The 15,465-nt window shown below is 43.6% G+C and overlaps 1 protein-coding gene across 6 annotated transcripts in view; it reads right to left on the bottom strand.

Moving 5' to 3' along the window:
* Nucleotides 1-15,465, bottom strand: part of nek7 (NIMA-related kinase 7) — a 68,108-nt gene that overhangs the window by 32,467 nt on the left and 20,176 nt on the right. For 5 of the 6 annotated variants that reach the window (XM_064332056.1, XM_064332053.1, XM_064332054.1 and 2 more), the window contains 4 exons: nucleotides 15,109-15,190; nucleotides 8,409-8,549; nucleotides 3,927-3,989; nucleotides 1,495-1,605 (listed from right to left, as the gene is read on the bottom strand). In XM_064332056.1, the coding sequence (XP_064188126.1) occupies nucleotides 1,495-1,605; nucleotides 3,927-3,989; nucleotides 8,409-8,549; nucleotides 15,109-15,162 (369 nt within the window). In that variant the 5' untranslated portion in view covers nucleotides 15,163-15,190. The remainder of the gene's footprint in view (nucleotides 1-1,494; nucleotides 1,606-3,926; nucleotides 3,990-8,408; nucleotides 8,550-15,108; nucleotides 15,191-15,465) is intronic. The other variant, XM_064332058.1, reaches the window with a different exon arrangement.

Below are 15,465 nucleotides of genomic sequence, written 5' to 3'. Positions count from 1 at the left end.
TATTCTTCCCCAGCTCCCCATTAGCATATCAGAGGGTTGTTTGATGTCAATGGGGTGCATATCGCCTCTCTATGCCTTTAAAAGCAAACAGTGCACATGCAATATTCTGTAAGTGCATGCAAATGAAGGACCATTTGATTTAATTTGAATTCTGAAATGGTCAGAAATCAAAAAGAATAAAAATGTTAAATTCATGCATTTACACTGCTGTTTTACATATGCCACACTGTACAGTCATATTTATTTCATACTGTGGAGCTTAAAGCTGATTTGTACCGCAAGAACGACATGGCTTAATCAAAAACAAATAAATGAATGAGATTAAATTAATGAGAGCAGCGCCCTTCACCTAAGCTTCTTGTTGTTCACCGGGGCAAACAGATGCAGTTCACAGGTTGAATATTCACTCCATCCACACTGGGGTGTTCAACACTGCTGTTTGTTATGAGGGCTCCAGCTTGAAAGACTAATTCCCACTGATTTCTCATTAGTGATGTACACACATCAGCCAGACTAAAATATTACAGAGGATGACATGCTGGACAGCTTTTCTTTGCCAGGCACCATTAGTGTGAATGTTATCTTCTTCCGTTGCTTCAGACTTTAAATGAATGCGTATGTGCCGTATATCCAGGGCCAGTGTTGAAATGTAAAAGCTTCAGGAAAAGTATGCACTGCATATATACTGCATGTATTAGATTTTTTTTTTACCCTGTGCAGTCGTGGTCTCAATAGAATGTGAATTTTAACAGAGCAGTTCACATCAATTTAAAAAATATACATTTTTATAAAGAGACATAGATGTGCGCACACAAGCTGTAAGACCTACACCAGGTATACTTCAATCTTTGTCAATATTTAATCAAATCTGATTACAGTTTTAGCTGTTAGATTGCTGGAGGCAGTATGTAGGCATGCATGAAAATTCCTAAGAAAAGACAACCTTAATATGTATCACGCTGTACTGGTGAGCATTATGCTAAATGCTACTTTGTTAACCCAAGGGGTAAAATTCCACAGGATAAAAAGATTAAATAAGTATAGAATATTGTTTTCAGAATTAATCTACCATTTTCTAGAAGTTTTACCATACCACAGAATATTGAAAATCTACCTAGTAATGTTGCAAACCCCGAAACAATGAATAATCTCTGTAAAACTAGTTAAGCCTGAAATCAGTCATGAACCAGGAGAATGAAAACACTAGTCAGAGATTAGGTTTAAAAGATGAAATCAGCTTTTGTATGATGATCATTCTAGTCCTACCTATCACTTTCTGTAATGATGGTCTCTAAATAGTGCCAAGGCTGAAAAATTCTATGGTTCATAAATCACATTGTAAATTACAATTTAGTCAGTCAGGCTATGGTATATTAAATAGTTGTGCTCTTAGGCAGAGGTCTAGATAGAATCTGGATGAACCAACAGATTACTCAGAGTGTAATGAGGGGGGATAAAGATCTGACATTATTGGAATAAAACTGAACCTCCTACCTTAATCATCCTTGACAGGTCCCCGGCATCGGCAAGCTCCAGAACTATATTTAGTTCATTCTCTTCAATGAAGGACGCATGGTATTTAATTACATTGGGGTGGTTCAATTGCTGCAAAAACAATACAGGAAGTATTCTCGACTGTTCAAATATTAACATATTGGTCAACAAACCTCTCTTAACACTTGAGTGAAAATCAGTACAGGAACTTTTGTATGGAAACATAGTGTAATTGCTTTTTACACCAACGCAACATAAATCGAATGCCTTTTGCGCAGAATATTTTGGAGACGCACATTCAAAATTCCACACATAACACAAAAATGCAGATTATTTGTTAACTGATGGAATGCAAATGCCAAGAGTGGTTTAGTAATAAACAGGTGTGAAATTAGCTTTTCCTGTGGCAGATCTGCGTGGCTGTGTAATGAAAGCAGAGCTGTTGTAAAAAGTTAACTTTTTCCCCTGTTGGCTGGTCGAGGAGTTACGGCATCCAGCAAAGCAAACACAAAACTGTACACCAAAGGACCAGAGAAATGCCCACGTCAGAGCCATGGGGAAAGAGCCAGACCTTGACCATTGGGTGTGGCTTGTTTTAGGCACTATTAAAAAGACTTATAGGGCTTAGCCTGACATGGCTAGCAAAGCCAAACATTCTACCATGAATTTACCAAATGTTCGGATCATGATTTCAATCTTCAACATGCCATGCAAAGCCAAATTTCCCTGACCAAAATAATGTGAAATGATCACCTAAAATGAAACCACCAAATATGCCTCCATATTTTTTCATCACATTCGTGGTGTAATACAGTAATACACCAAAACTGCACACAGCAGTGCACTTGAGTTAAATTAAGCTCAGACCGAACATTTCTTCCTGCCCCTGGTCTGTTGGGATAGTCCCGTTGGGATACTACATGAATTTCATGGAGGCACCAGGCTGTGGAACCGCAGTCTCATGATACTGGTTAAGGAGCACACACTAATGGCTGCATTCATACACTGGTAGTCACATTCACGGTTCTCAACAATGTGTTGAGAAAAAGAACAGAAATGCTTGCTTGCCTCAAAAAGGAAGATTAGTTAAGGCAGCAGCTCCACATTTTAAAGAGACATCAATGTTAATGCTCCAAAAAATATAGCCAAAACTGGGGGGGGGGGTGAATCCTTTGATATAATTTGTCCCCGCAGAAAACAATGGCACACTATAAAGCAAATGAACACAGGGAGACCCATGAACTTTGATGGGACTGTACCATGTCTGCGCCTCTCATTATTTTGATTTAAGGTGGTTTGGTTTTTCGCCATGTCCACTGAAGTAGAACACAAGCTTCCACTTCCCCACAGTAGCTTGTTAGCTGCTTGAGGTGGGCTGGTGCAATGACCAAATTCATTAGCAGTCAAGTACAAGTCATTGTTTAAGAGACAGAGAGGAGGGGGGGGGGGGGTCTGCAGTGACACTGACTGGCGCATCAGCCTCCTGACCCCGATGAGGACGCGCACCTCATTGTTGGGAGCGTAGCCCGACTGGCTAAGTGTTGCTAAGGCGTGTGTGACAGCACACCCACCCACGCAGTGACCTGCTCCAGGACAGGAGGGGAGGGGAGTCCCCAGAGCCTCCCAATCCTCCCCTTCCGGTGTGCAGCTGTCCAGAAACAATGCATGCACACACACACACACACACACGCATGAACGTGTGAACGCACACACACGCACACACACACACACATACATACGAATGCACGCACATACACATGCACGCACGCACACACACACACACACACACACCAATTAGCTGCTCTCAGAGGGGATGCTGTGGTGGGAACTAAAGTCTGATTTTTATTGGCGGAGGCAAAGGCTGGAGAATCAAGGGTGCAGGAGCAGCTGAACAGTGATCTGGGTCAAAGCAATTAACATGACAATCCGAGCAGGCTTTGTACCCGGGAACAGAAATGCATCTGATGAAGACGGTGAGACTGCGCAGAAAGGAAACCTCTGATCAAGCAGGCGCTGTGATTTATTGAACCTGTCACTAATTTTGTTAGTTAGCATTTGCAAGCCTGCGCGCCTGTTTAAGGCAGTTTGATAAATGAAAACGGTTGATTTATAACAAAAAAAAGAGGAGGGAGGAAAAAAAACCATCAAAAGGTACATGAGGGAGCCTGCTAAATTTTTACTGCGATGCACTGCGCCCCCCTTCTAAATATTACCGAGACAGATAAAAACTATAGTTTTTGGCATTAAAAAAAGAGTCAATTTCAGCCTGAAGGAATGACACATAGAAGCTAGTGATCTGCACTCGCCTCACAAGAAACAGTTCGTCTGGTACAGATCAATTGTTTTTCTCTGGTATTAGGTCTCTGCTGAGGCACCTTTAGAAAGCATAATACAACACATGATGCCGCTTTTTCAATCCTCTGCTTTTTTACCTTAAGGAGATCTATCTCTTTGATGCAATCTTGCCGAGCTTTGGCATCCATCAAGTCGAATATCTGTCAAGAGATCAAAGGAGGAGCGGTGTTATGGCATTTCAGAACACAGCGGCTGCATCCAAGGCGTTGTCGTGAGCGAGGAGGGTGGTGCTGGTGGTGGGGGGGCTGGGGGGTTGAGCAGTACACCTTGGCGGGGCAGGAGAGTGCATTGTGCCCCCTTCTCACCCTGTCTTTCTGCAAGTCACAGCTCTCAGCACCCCCCCCCCACCCCCATCGCCTCTCTCAACCAGGAGAACACTACAATCCCCACTGTTCTTATAATCTGACGGACGGATTCAACATCTCAATGTGAGCCACCATAAGCACTGTGCCGTGCTTCCGAAAATTAAGGAATTAGGAGGAATACATATTGTTCAGTGTACAATAAATTGATTTCAATGAAATAAATGAAAAAGGACTAAAAGGTAACAGAATAATTGGTTCCGAAGATGTTATGAGGTGGATGTGGTTGGTTAAAACACAAAATAAGCTATAAAGCTGAGCTCCTCAACATGTTATCTTCACAAACTGGCAACAGAGAATGGTGAACTAAACAGGACAGAGATTCCATATATTTTAGGGTCGTCAATATTAACATGTTTTTTTTAAATGATCATAGTGTTATTTTAATAGCATTTAAGCACAATGAACCTCCGATGAACCCTATTTCACATTAACATCTCATGTTTTAAAAATGGAAATGGTCCAGTGAGCCATTTTAGCTCCGTAGCTAAATGCCTGTATTTTAAAACAAACCTTTCATCTTTTGTTGCTTTTTAACTTACTTGTTTCTTAAAGAAAGGCACTTTGTTCATCATTACTGCAAATTTACCATCAAAGCATGTCATCAAGCTTGAAGGATGAACACTCGTATGAAGAAAACTGAAGCTGAAAGCAAAATACAGCCCTTTTCTTAGCCCAGGAGTCGAACTACGATATTATAACTGCTGCTGCAGATTGGATAGCTACCGAGTGCACACCACTGAAGCTGCATCTGCCAATCAGTCCTGGATGGCGTAAAGAAGATCTGCGCTCTCATGGGATGTATAATTCATATGAAAACTGGTGAAGTTTAAAGATTTGAGTTGAAATGTCAATCAAATTGACCGATGATCTCCAGACTTCAGCGAGACGCGCTTTAACTTGGCTGCCTTATTTACCCAACACTTCAATAACGTTCATCTCGCTTCGCTTCAAATTCTGACTGCACAGCACCGCATTAACGGAGAGGAACCGGCTTAGCCAAATCGTTCCATATGAAATATGCGGACGTCAATTTCTTGACATTCTAATTCTAAAAAAATGTTCTTTCACACATGGTGCGTGATTATGAACTCCTAAACAAAACTTGTAGTTTGGAAACTTTCACTTCGCTAATTACCGTACTTGATACATCCTCATTCAAAATATGATTGCAATATCAATACCAGTCTAATTATTGAAATTATTTAATTGAACCATCAATCAGTAAAACACAAAAATGCATCATATGGCAGTGTAGCATAATGGGTACGGAAATAGTATTGTAACCAAAAGGTTGCATGTTCGAGTGCCAGGTAGGATTGTACCTTTGAGCAAGGTACTTAACCTTCTGTATAAATGGATGCAATGTAAAGTTTGTGTAAGTGGCTCTGGATAAGAGCGTCTGCTGAAAGCCTGTAGTGTAATGTAAGACCCCAACGGTACTCAAATGGTACTGTTCCGCAGGCCATGCTGCAGTGTAAGTCCAAGGAAAGGTACAATGTGTGAGGGGAAAAACAGGCATCAATGGGAGGCCTCAGTAATCCTCCACATGACTGCTCGTGCCCTGTACCTCTTCACAGATTGGCCAGGGCCTTGTGCCAGACGCACTGACTCAGTGTGGTATCTTTGTCGAGACATTTCCGTAGACACCGACTTCCTCTCCCACAGCACAGTGGAACGCTTCAATAATCTAACAGAGAAGTTCCACCTTAAGCTTCACACTGTCAAACTATGTATGATTATTTTACAATGACAAACTATCCCCTGTCCGTTCCATAAACCCATAATGCACTTGGTGCGCCTTATCCACAGAGTGTGTGGAAATGAGAGTAAAACAAGGAAACAAAACAAGAGTTTTGCACTCAGTAAGCCTCTGAAAACCGAAACCCAGAACCCCCGCTGGGTCAGGGTGTTAATATTCTGAAGCTCTTCTTCACTTTGCATCGTGACATGAAAATACTCTTCATGATCCTTTACTCACGGTTCCTGGCTCATAATCTTTAAATGTACCCATAATGATATGTAAAAAATAATATGTTACAGATCAATTCGCCGGGACACTGCAGTCAGTTACATGCTTATTAATGTACTTAGTCCAGTTGGGTTTGAACAGCAATGCATATTTCCGTAAGAAATGGCAACAGTGTAACATTAATAACCGTGCAACTCCCCGAGTGTCATAAAGAACTGATCAGTCACATGGTTATTAATGTATATGCAGTAATACATTTGGAAATGAACAACAATACATATTTCCATAAGGCATGGTAATAATGTAACATTTAAAGCATGTTACAGTTACAGTGACTTCGGTAATTTACAGTAAAACTTTATAAATAAACTTCCCAGAACATATTGTGGCAACCGATTTAGGAGTCGAAGTGGAATGTTACATAATTTTTTACAAAAATGACAAATAGGTTACCTGGCTTTCTGTAGTACAAGTTTACCTTGTACATAGATGGTAACACTTTATAACCCAAGATCAAATGTATTTACATCATTCAGATGATGATAAAACCCAGCAACTCCTACACTTCAGATGATAGGACAGTGACAGAGAGAGTCTGTTTCAGGAATAAACCAGTTTTAAAACATTATTAAAGTCATCATAAAAATAAGTGGCAAATTATACGAGTTTCTGCTGGTGTGCTCCTACAAAGTTCAAATACAGGTAAAAATGATTATCATACTCTATCATAATTACAAAGTAAAACTATCACACTTTAATGATAGAAAAGACCAAACAGAGCTTCTTCATAAAGGGAGATGTGCTAGCTTCCAGTCTGAAACCAGTTGAGCAAATTTGGCATTTGATTGTCAGCTTTTTGCCTTTGGAATCGCAGTCTGAGTAAAAACGTCAACTGACGGAGAGAAATCTGGAATGTGCGCAATGGTTTTCAAATCGCTGCACAGAAAAGTCCTTGGCATTCCTCTTTCGCACAACTCTTTCAGGGGTGAAGATAAGGTTGAGCAGAGTATAACGCATGCAAACTAAAATTGCACGTCTGATGTAAAATAAGTAATAGCTTTCACATTTATGAGCAGTTGTTACAATGGAAGCATACGACCCAAGTAATTGAATTCTTTATCTCTATAATGCACCCTGAGTACAGGGGTTGGCCATATCCACTTGCTTTTGAATATTTAGTACATTTGAATTACAACTGTCTTCGTAACACAGAGCTTACAGGGCAACAGAATGCACAGTAGACACAGAAATGGAAGAAAGTTGTAATGCACGTCACATGCTACTGTACTTTAATGTCATTTCAAAGTTATGTCAACATTATCATTAGGGCACAGGGAGAGGCAGCGTTTTAAACTCAAAACCAGCATGTTTGGTGCATCTGGTGTATGTATTTTATAAACAGTCAAAAAGCATGTTATGTTAGGATGTAGAATTAAGCTTCTGTTTGGAGAGGTAAAAACAGCAAGAAATGCATGTAAGAAATTAGGAGAAAGAGTGGAAACCTTAGAATAATTTAACACAGGCAACTGCTAATTAAGGATGATGCTAAAAACAGAACTTCTTTCCTGGTAAAGAGAATTCTGTCAGAAGCAATACTCTTTGTTGCTTCTTTCCATTAAAACAGTCCAGTTTGATCAAATGACATTTCCTGGTGAGGTTCTACACTGCCAAACAGTAATTGCTGGAAAGTTACATTCCTTCGTTCTAGATTTCCACGTACACACATGCCTGGCTACTGATGTAGGTTATTCCTAATCTGTCAGTACTGGCATAGTTAATGATGAACTTACATACAATATGCAATATGTACAAGTACTCATTGAACATTTCACTTTTTTCCTCTTCTCTCTTGTCATTTGGTCTCAGTCAGCATAAATAATGATTCATGCTTCGAACAGTTGTTCTTTTCTCAATATAAAAAATCTAAATACTTCTGGACGTACAATGGCAAAGTAATCTACTTGACAAAAACTAAAGACAAATGCATATAGCCAATTTAAAATATTTTTTTAAAAGGGAAATGGTTTTAAAATCCCATTATGTACCTCTCTGAAGCCTTAATACTAAATATAATAATCAATTCCATGAAGCACTAAAGCCCAAGTTATTCATCAGTTAAACTGGCAATAATTGTGATATTAAAACTATACACGCAGTATAATAATTACATTTGGCACCACAGAATCTACTAGGAAAATGCACAGTTGGTTTGCCTTTTCTCTTACCTGAATTTTCTTCAAAGCTACTGACGTGTTGTCTAGCAAGTACCTGGCCCGGTAGACCTCGCTAAATTGTCCTCTCCCAATCTTCTTCTCAATTGCAAAGTTGGCTAAGATATTGTACTCCATATCCGGCTGTAGAGGCTTCTGCAATACAAAGACACAGTTCATAAAACACATTAAGAATGCTATCATCAATCTTGTTTTCAAACACAGAGCGCTTCCCTCACGGGTATATGGACAATATGTCAGAGGGTGACGTTCAGATGGTTCCTGGTGAAATCATCATTAATGGTGCAAAGTGAACAGAAATGCTTTAAGAACCATTTTCCATTCCCATTATTTCCATTGAAGCAAATCAAAAGAACAACATCACTACTTATGTAGGACCGGTCAGTCACAATCTCCTCCTCCCCCCCACAACTTTCCAAAGGAATCAAATGACAATCTGGCACCTCACATTTAAAATGAAAATCGCACAAAACCTCGGCAACAAACGGTATGAGACATGCCACATGTCAGCGGTTACTGGGGCACACCGTCAGAAGAAGTGTAGCTTTGAAAGAAAATTAGGAAAAACAACAGCCGTGCAAAACCTGAAAACAGTGCTGGATCTGTATAGTTGCGCGGGAGTCACGATAAAACAAAAGCAGTGTGAAATCCACACGGGCTCAGCTCTGGTCCCAAACCGAATCACTTTGCCCCAGGGCCCTTACGCAATGCCACGGCATCCAAGGGCCCGCATCTGGGAACTGCTGCAACCTAGCGCACGTACAGGACCTTCCTATCTCTGTGCAGATATACAGGCCTGAAAAAGGGTGAACACGGTGAGGTAACGCACTGAGAATGACAGCGTGTTATATCCAAGAAGAGTCAAGGGGTGCAGAGTACATCCTGGATGGTGTCGTTTGGGAAGCCAATAAATGTAATTTAGGTGTTGAAGGAGGTGGAGGGGTGAAGATCAGGGGGCAGACGATTTAAGTTTTCCATTGTTTTCAACTTGACAGGTGCAAAAAAAAAGTGATAAAAAGAACCGTAGCATTCGTTTAACACGCCACAGCAAAGGGCGTTGCTGCGTTGCTGAGGCATCAAAATGGATGATTCCGTATTCCCAACCCGGCGAGGACTGATCGTATCGCTGCTCGGAAACGTTTCTTTTTAACAGCTAATCCCCCTTGATTTTCAAATATGATAATTAGCTTAATGCATTTGCTCCACTTAGCAGGTGTTGTGTGATACGGAACTTGATTGAAGGCTTTTTCATTTCCATGCCATATTGCTACTGCGGCCTGACATTAAGGTGTCCTCTGACACGAATCTGACGTTCGTTTGATGCAGTCGCTAATCACTCTCGCCCCGCTCTCGTCATCGACACCGTCGCGTTCGGGGCTCCTCCTTACCGCGGCGGTCGCGGCGACAGAAGGGGGAGCCCCCGGGACGGGCGCGGAGGTCACCGCGGTCGCGTCGCGCGGTTTCGAACGGGGACCCTCCGCCGAATCGGGGGGGGCGGGGGGAATTGCGTTCGCTCGCCGGAACGGCGCGTTGACAAACGTTAGCGCGAGCCTCTAAAGCGCCGTGACAACCGCATGCTGGGAGCAGAGTCTGGCTAATGCGTTCTGGCACGCAGGTTTGTAATCGCACATTTACATATGCAATGACCTACATTTGCATGTCAGATCGCACACTGTCTGGCTTTGTTAGCGGCGGGCGCCTCCCCGCGCCGGGCCGCCTCGGTGGCGGGAGAGGGCCGGAGGGCGGCGGCTTTTTTGGCAGCCGAGGGGCGAGCTGCCAGCGAGGATTAGGCGGACGCGGCCTGAGCATTAGACACTTCATTAGAGGTAATCTGTTTAACAGTGGGCAGTGTATGTAAACTTCACAGCCCATTTGCGGCACCTCCTCGCCCCGTGGCCTCCCTTCAAAGGGCAGCGCGGCTGACTGACAGCCCGTCTCATCCGCGGCTTTGTCCTGTCAGGCCGCTCAGAGTGGAGAGCTGACGCGGGGAGCGTCGCCGCGGCGCATCCTTAACAACCGCCGGGGTCGCTCGCCAACGCAACGCGGGTTTGTACAGACTGCAGCTTGAGCAAAACACACCGGCCCTGTCCGTCTCTGCAGGAGAGAAGCACAGAAACAGCGCTCGGGAGCGGACAGGTGGAGCACAGAGGAAAGCCTGACCTAACCGACACTGAGAAAAAAAACATTTAAGGGTGGGGGGGGGGGGGAGGTGTTGGTGGGGAGTGGATGGACCGGGGAAGGGCACAGAAGGGGGTGTAGCTAAGAATATTTGCTTCCGAGACAGAACTGTTTATTGCAGTGAACATAAAAAATAAATAACGGCTGAGAAATTGGAGAGAAGGGCCGGCATGCAGCAGAGACGTCGGGCAACACTGGTGGGGAAACAATAGAATTTTTGGAAACATCCAACGGGATTCGGATTCCCATGACGACACTTTCTTTGTCGAGGTGCCTTTACGGGAGAGTCACAAATAGCAGAGAAAGCTAAATTAAAGGCATTTAAATGGTAGCACAAACACATGCTTTAGTGATGACTATCATCTAACTAATCAGCTAACTTTAATGTGCGTTCACAAATGCATCTCTCCTAAGATAATGTTCAGTGGCATATGTGGACATTGAACCCTGGTTGGTTGGATGCAGGAGATTGCAGAATGCCACTTATAAATGAAATGGTGGTTTCTGCACTCCAATGCCGTTCTGTTCTGATTCCATTCTGAATTTGAGAATTTGCAAGGCTGATCCCAAGAAAAATTTTCAAAATCCATTCATGTCAGAAAGGATCACAATTAATCTCAAAAATGAATTTAGCAGAAAATAGAATTTTTGGAAACATCCAACGGGATTCGGATTCCCATGACGACACTTTCTTTGTCGAGGTGCCTTTACGGGAGAGCCGCGGCGAGTTCTGCGCAAAGGATCCTGGGAATGGCTGGGAGGGACAGCGTGTCAAGGGCAGGCTGGCAGGCAGGGACAGGCAAGGACAGGCCGGGGCACCGATGGCCCGCTCGCAGACGGAAACGCGAGGAGCGCGGGCGGGGTGACAGGGACAAGACGGGAGGCAGGGCACGGACCGAAGACAGCGCGGAGGATTAGGTGTGATGCGATAGCACAACACAGCCAGCGGCTGACAAGGAAAGGACAACAAGCAGGGATGGTGTGAGAGCACGCTGGGCACGGCAGTGTTACAGCAGAGCGGGCAGGGGATCCGTTCCTTCTCTTTCCACAAAGATGAACCGGGCTCCGTGCAATACCCACTCAATACACAGGACACTCCTATTCCCACACACAAGCTAAATGGGCTCAGTGTTTTACGTCACAAATAGCAGAGAAAGCTAAATTAAAGGCATTTAAATGGTAGCACAAACACATGCTTTAGTGATGACTATCATCTAACTAATCAGCTAACTTTAATGTGCGTTCACAAATGCATCTCTCCTAAGATAATGTTCAGTGGCATATGTGGACATTGAACCCTGGTTGGTTGGATGCAGGAGATTGCAGAATGCCACTTATAAATGAAATGGTGGTTTCTGCACTCCAATGCCGTTCTGTTCTGATTCCATTCTGAATTTGAGAATTTGCAAGGCTGATCCCAAGAAAAATTTTCAAAATCCATTCATGTCAGAAAGGATCACAATTAATCTCAAAAATGAATTTAGCAGAAAATAGAATTTTTGTAATCTACAGGATACATACACAGGTCCCTAAATATATAGAATGGAAACAGTGCTGTTCTCTTTAAAAAATGTCAATGTTTTCAATACAAATCTAGTGTACAACACGAGAAAAGGTGTGAAGCTGTGTCTCCATTATGATGTTATAATGCATTCTGGATCATATGATCTCCCATATACTGTACATGCATACACACATACATTTCAACTCCAACTGGAGCATGAGAAAAGATACTACGCAACCTAGCCAAAGCTAAAACACAAACACGTTCCTATGAGGTGTGGGTAATGTTCCTGAAACACTGCTATTTAATAATGCAGATTCACTTTTGTTCCAGGAAGTCTGAACTTCAGAAAAACAACACATTGGAGAGCTTCTAATTAGAATAATAGAGAAAATGAAGAAGGGGGGGGGGCAAAAAAAGATAAATCAAAAAGAAAAAGTTCCAAGGCAGCCTGTTTTCTGCTAATCAGATCACACCCTGACAAAGGTTCTAAGATGCTGAAGTGTCTCGGTGATCTGTAGATTTTATTGTGCGCACAGGAATGTCATTCTAATAAAGGTACGTTAATGCAAAAGAGTGCCTTGGATCTCATAAGCCTGTACTTTATCTATTATCTTGGCTTTTGAGAGCAATCTATGTTTAGCAAAAAAAAAAAACACACAAGCATGAGAACCATGCAACTCCTTAAGCCCAGAATCTAATCCCAAACTTCAGAACAAGGGATTGCCTTCCACCAATAGTTGCAACTCATCTCACAGAGCATACCAATTATTTTGGGGGGGGCAAACGTGACCTTAGACACCTCATGGTGCTGGCCAACGAGTAACTGTTTAACTAGTGTACCGTGGAGCTTGTTTACTGTATGAAGCCTAAAGACGAGACACGAGTTAGCAAGCTTTAGTCTGACAATCGCATCGAGGCTTCAAAGTTTGCACCCGGGTATACAAAGCTGCGAATTGTCCAGCCCCTTCCTATCTTTGGATGATAGCTACACTATACACTTCCAACCAGACGTCTCCATTAAGCCGGCGGGCTGTCCGATCTCCTCAAGCGCCCGGCAGCGGCTCCACGCGCCCCCAGAGCCCTGCCCTCGCCCCCGGATGGCGGAACGGACTTCATCGACCAATCGGATTCGCCGGCTGTCTTCCACAAATGTCTAAAAAAACGCACCTTTTCAGACTACAGCTTTTCGAGAAAGCCTTCAGGTATGCACCACATGGTGGCACTTATATGATTTTAGCTTTGTTAGCGCTTGTGGTGTTTGCTTACCATGTGAGATGCACTACAGCAAGTCACTGTAGCCAAAAGCATCTGTTAAATGATTAAACTGTAAATTGGAGGCTCTCGGACTGACAGACTTTTACTGTAATACTGTATGGGTTATATTACATTAGCAAACGCTCACAGGATTATTTGCATATCATGCTTGAAATCTGTAAGTGTGAGAGTATCTGTGAATGTATGCGCACGTATACACACACACACACACACACACACATATATGTTTCTATATATATATAGCACAGCATGGATGAAAACTCAATTCTGACTGCCTTAAACGTGTTGTGTAATATCTAGTGCACAAGAAAATCCTCCTCACTTTAATAACAAGTTCAATATTATGTACACCTAAACTAACACTAATCAAATAAACACAGATCTATGTTATTTCTCTGCCAGAACATCTGATTTGCTAACATGTGAACCATTTAATAGTTATCCATAATAGGTATGCAAGTATATATAGTTTAGAGCAGGGGTGCTCAATCCTGTTTCAGGAGATCTACCATCCTGAAGGTTTTCACTCCAACCCAAACAAAACACACCTCATTCAACAGCTAGAGATCTCACTGAGCTGCTAATTAGTAGAATCAGGTATGCCAAATAAGGGGTGAAATGAAAACCTACAGGACGGTAGATCACCAGGAACAGGATTGGGCACCCCTGGCCTAGAGCATAGAAAGCATAAATTCACTTTGAGGTAGATTTCTTACCAACTTCACTGGCCCTGCATTCTAGATTTAATTACACAGAAGTGTAGCTGAACATACGCTAGATAGTATACAATGTCGACAAATTCACCAAAAAACAAGCTAAACAATCTACTGTCTCCTTACTTTTTTATGTAGATAGACAGCCCGGGCCTTTCTGTGTGGAGTGTGTGAGTGAACGGTGAGTGAATGGTGTGCGTGCCCTGCGACAGATTGGCGGGCATAGATAATGGAGGGATGGATAGATTTGTTGTTGTTTTTCTCCCCTGAAATAGTCACATAGCTAAACAATCCACAAATTCTCACTCTCCAACCAGGAGGGGATATTAGAAGAAACAAAAAATAGAAAACATTTGGAAAACAGTGCAATTTTCATCTGCTGAGATTCAGTGTGGCACATTTTTCCTCTCCTGCTGCTAAGCCCATTACAAGGTAATCATGCATCAGTATAATCGGGTAGTGTTGAGAATCAAGCTCAGAGAACACGCTTTGAATAAACTGCAAAATGCAAAAAGATGCTGTGAATTCATAACTCATCTGACAGAGGCTTCGCTTCTAGCTTTCCACACCCCCCCCCCACCCCCCCCCCACTCCCCTCTTCCTCGCACTACAGGTGAACAAAACCTGAACAGAAAACACAGGATACAGCATCAGGAGCAGCTCTCCCAAGTGCTGAATCCAATTATCACCTCTTGCTCCACAGCTGGGAGGAACTATATGGAAAATAGGGGAAAACGCAACCTATACGGCGCTGCGTTCATCCGGCGCCCGCAGACAGTCCCCGTGGGTGGATTGATGGAGAGAACTGTCAGGGCAGGAGAGGTAGGAGAGAGAGGCGGAACAGCTGAACGCAGGAAGTGGAATAGCTTGGAGGGTCGAGGAAGGGGGGACGGAAGGGAGGCTCCATTCTGAGCGTTAAAAACATTGCGGCAGCAGCAATTTCTTGCTGACGTTGACGCCCCCTGCCCCCCCGCCGTTCAGACGGTAGGAAGACGCGAATTCGGCGGGCCTGGGCACATACCTGCGGCTGGAACATGGGAACGGCAGCCTGCTGGCCTTGCGGTTGGGCGTCCATGGCGACGGGAGCTCAGTCAATGGCGACCCTGTCAAAACGCAGAAAGAAGCGGTTCTGAGCCGGGGGAAAACACGGCTACGTCTCGGCTAGCGCGGCGCTAGCTCCGGCGCTCTCGCGTCCGCGGGCGTCTGGGCGTGACCGTGGCGACGCACGGAGAGCTCCGCTCCCTATGATGGTCTCGCCGGCGGGCGCGCACCCTGCACGCGATCGCAGGGCGGGCTCGCGTTACGACCGAGCTGAGACCGCCGACTCCACTCCAATAGCGTTAGTGGGACGTGACCTCAGCGCCTTGCGGATCAGGTG

This window comes from Anguilla rostrata, chromosome 4, assembly GCF_018555375.3.
Source record: "Anguilla rostrata isolate EN2019 chromosome 4, ASM1855537v3, whole genome shotgun sequence".
In the NCBI taxonomy this organism is placed as follows: Eukaryota; Metazoa; Chordata; class Actinopteri; order Anguilliformes; family Anguillidae; genus Anguilla; species Anguilla rostrata.
This window is presented reverse-complemented; position numbering and strand designations above follow the sequence as displayed.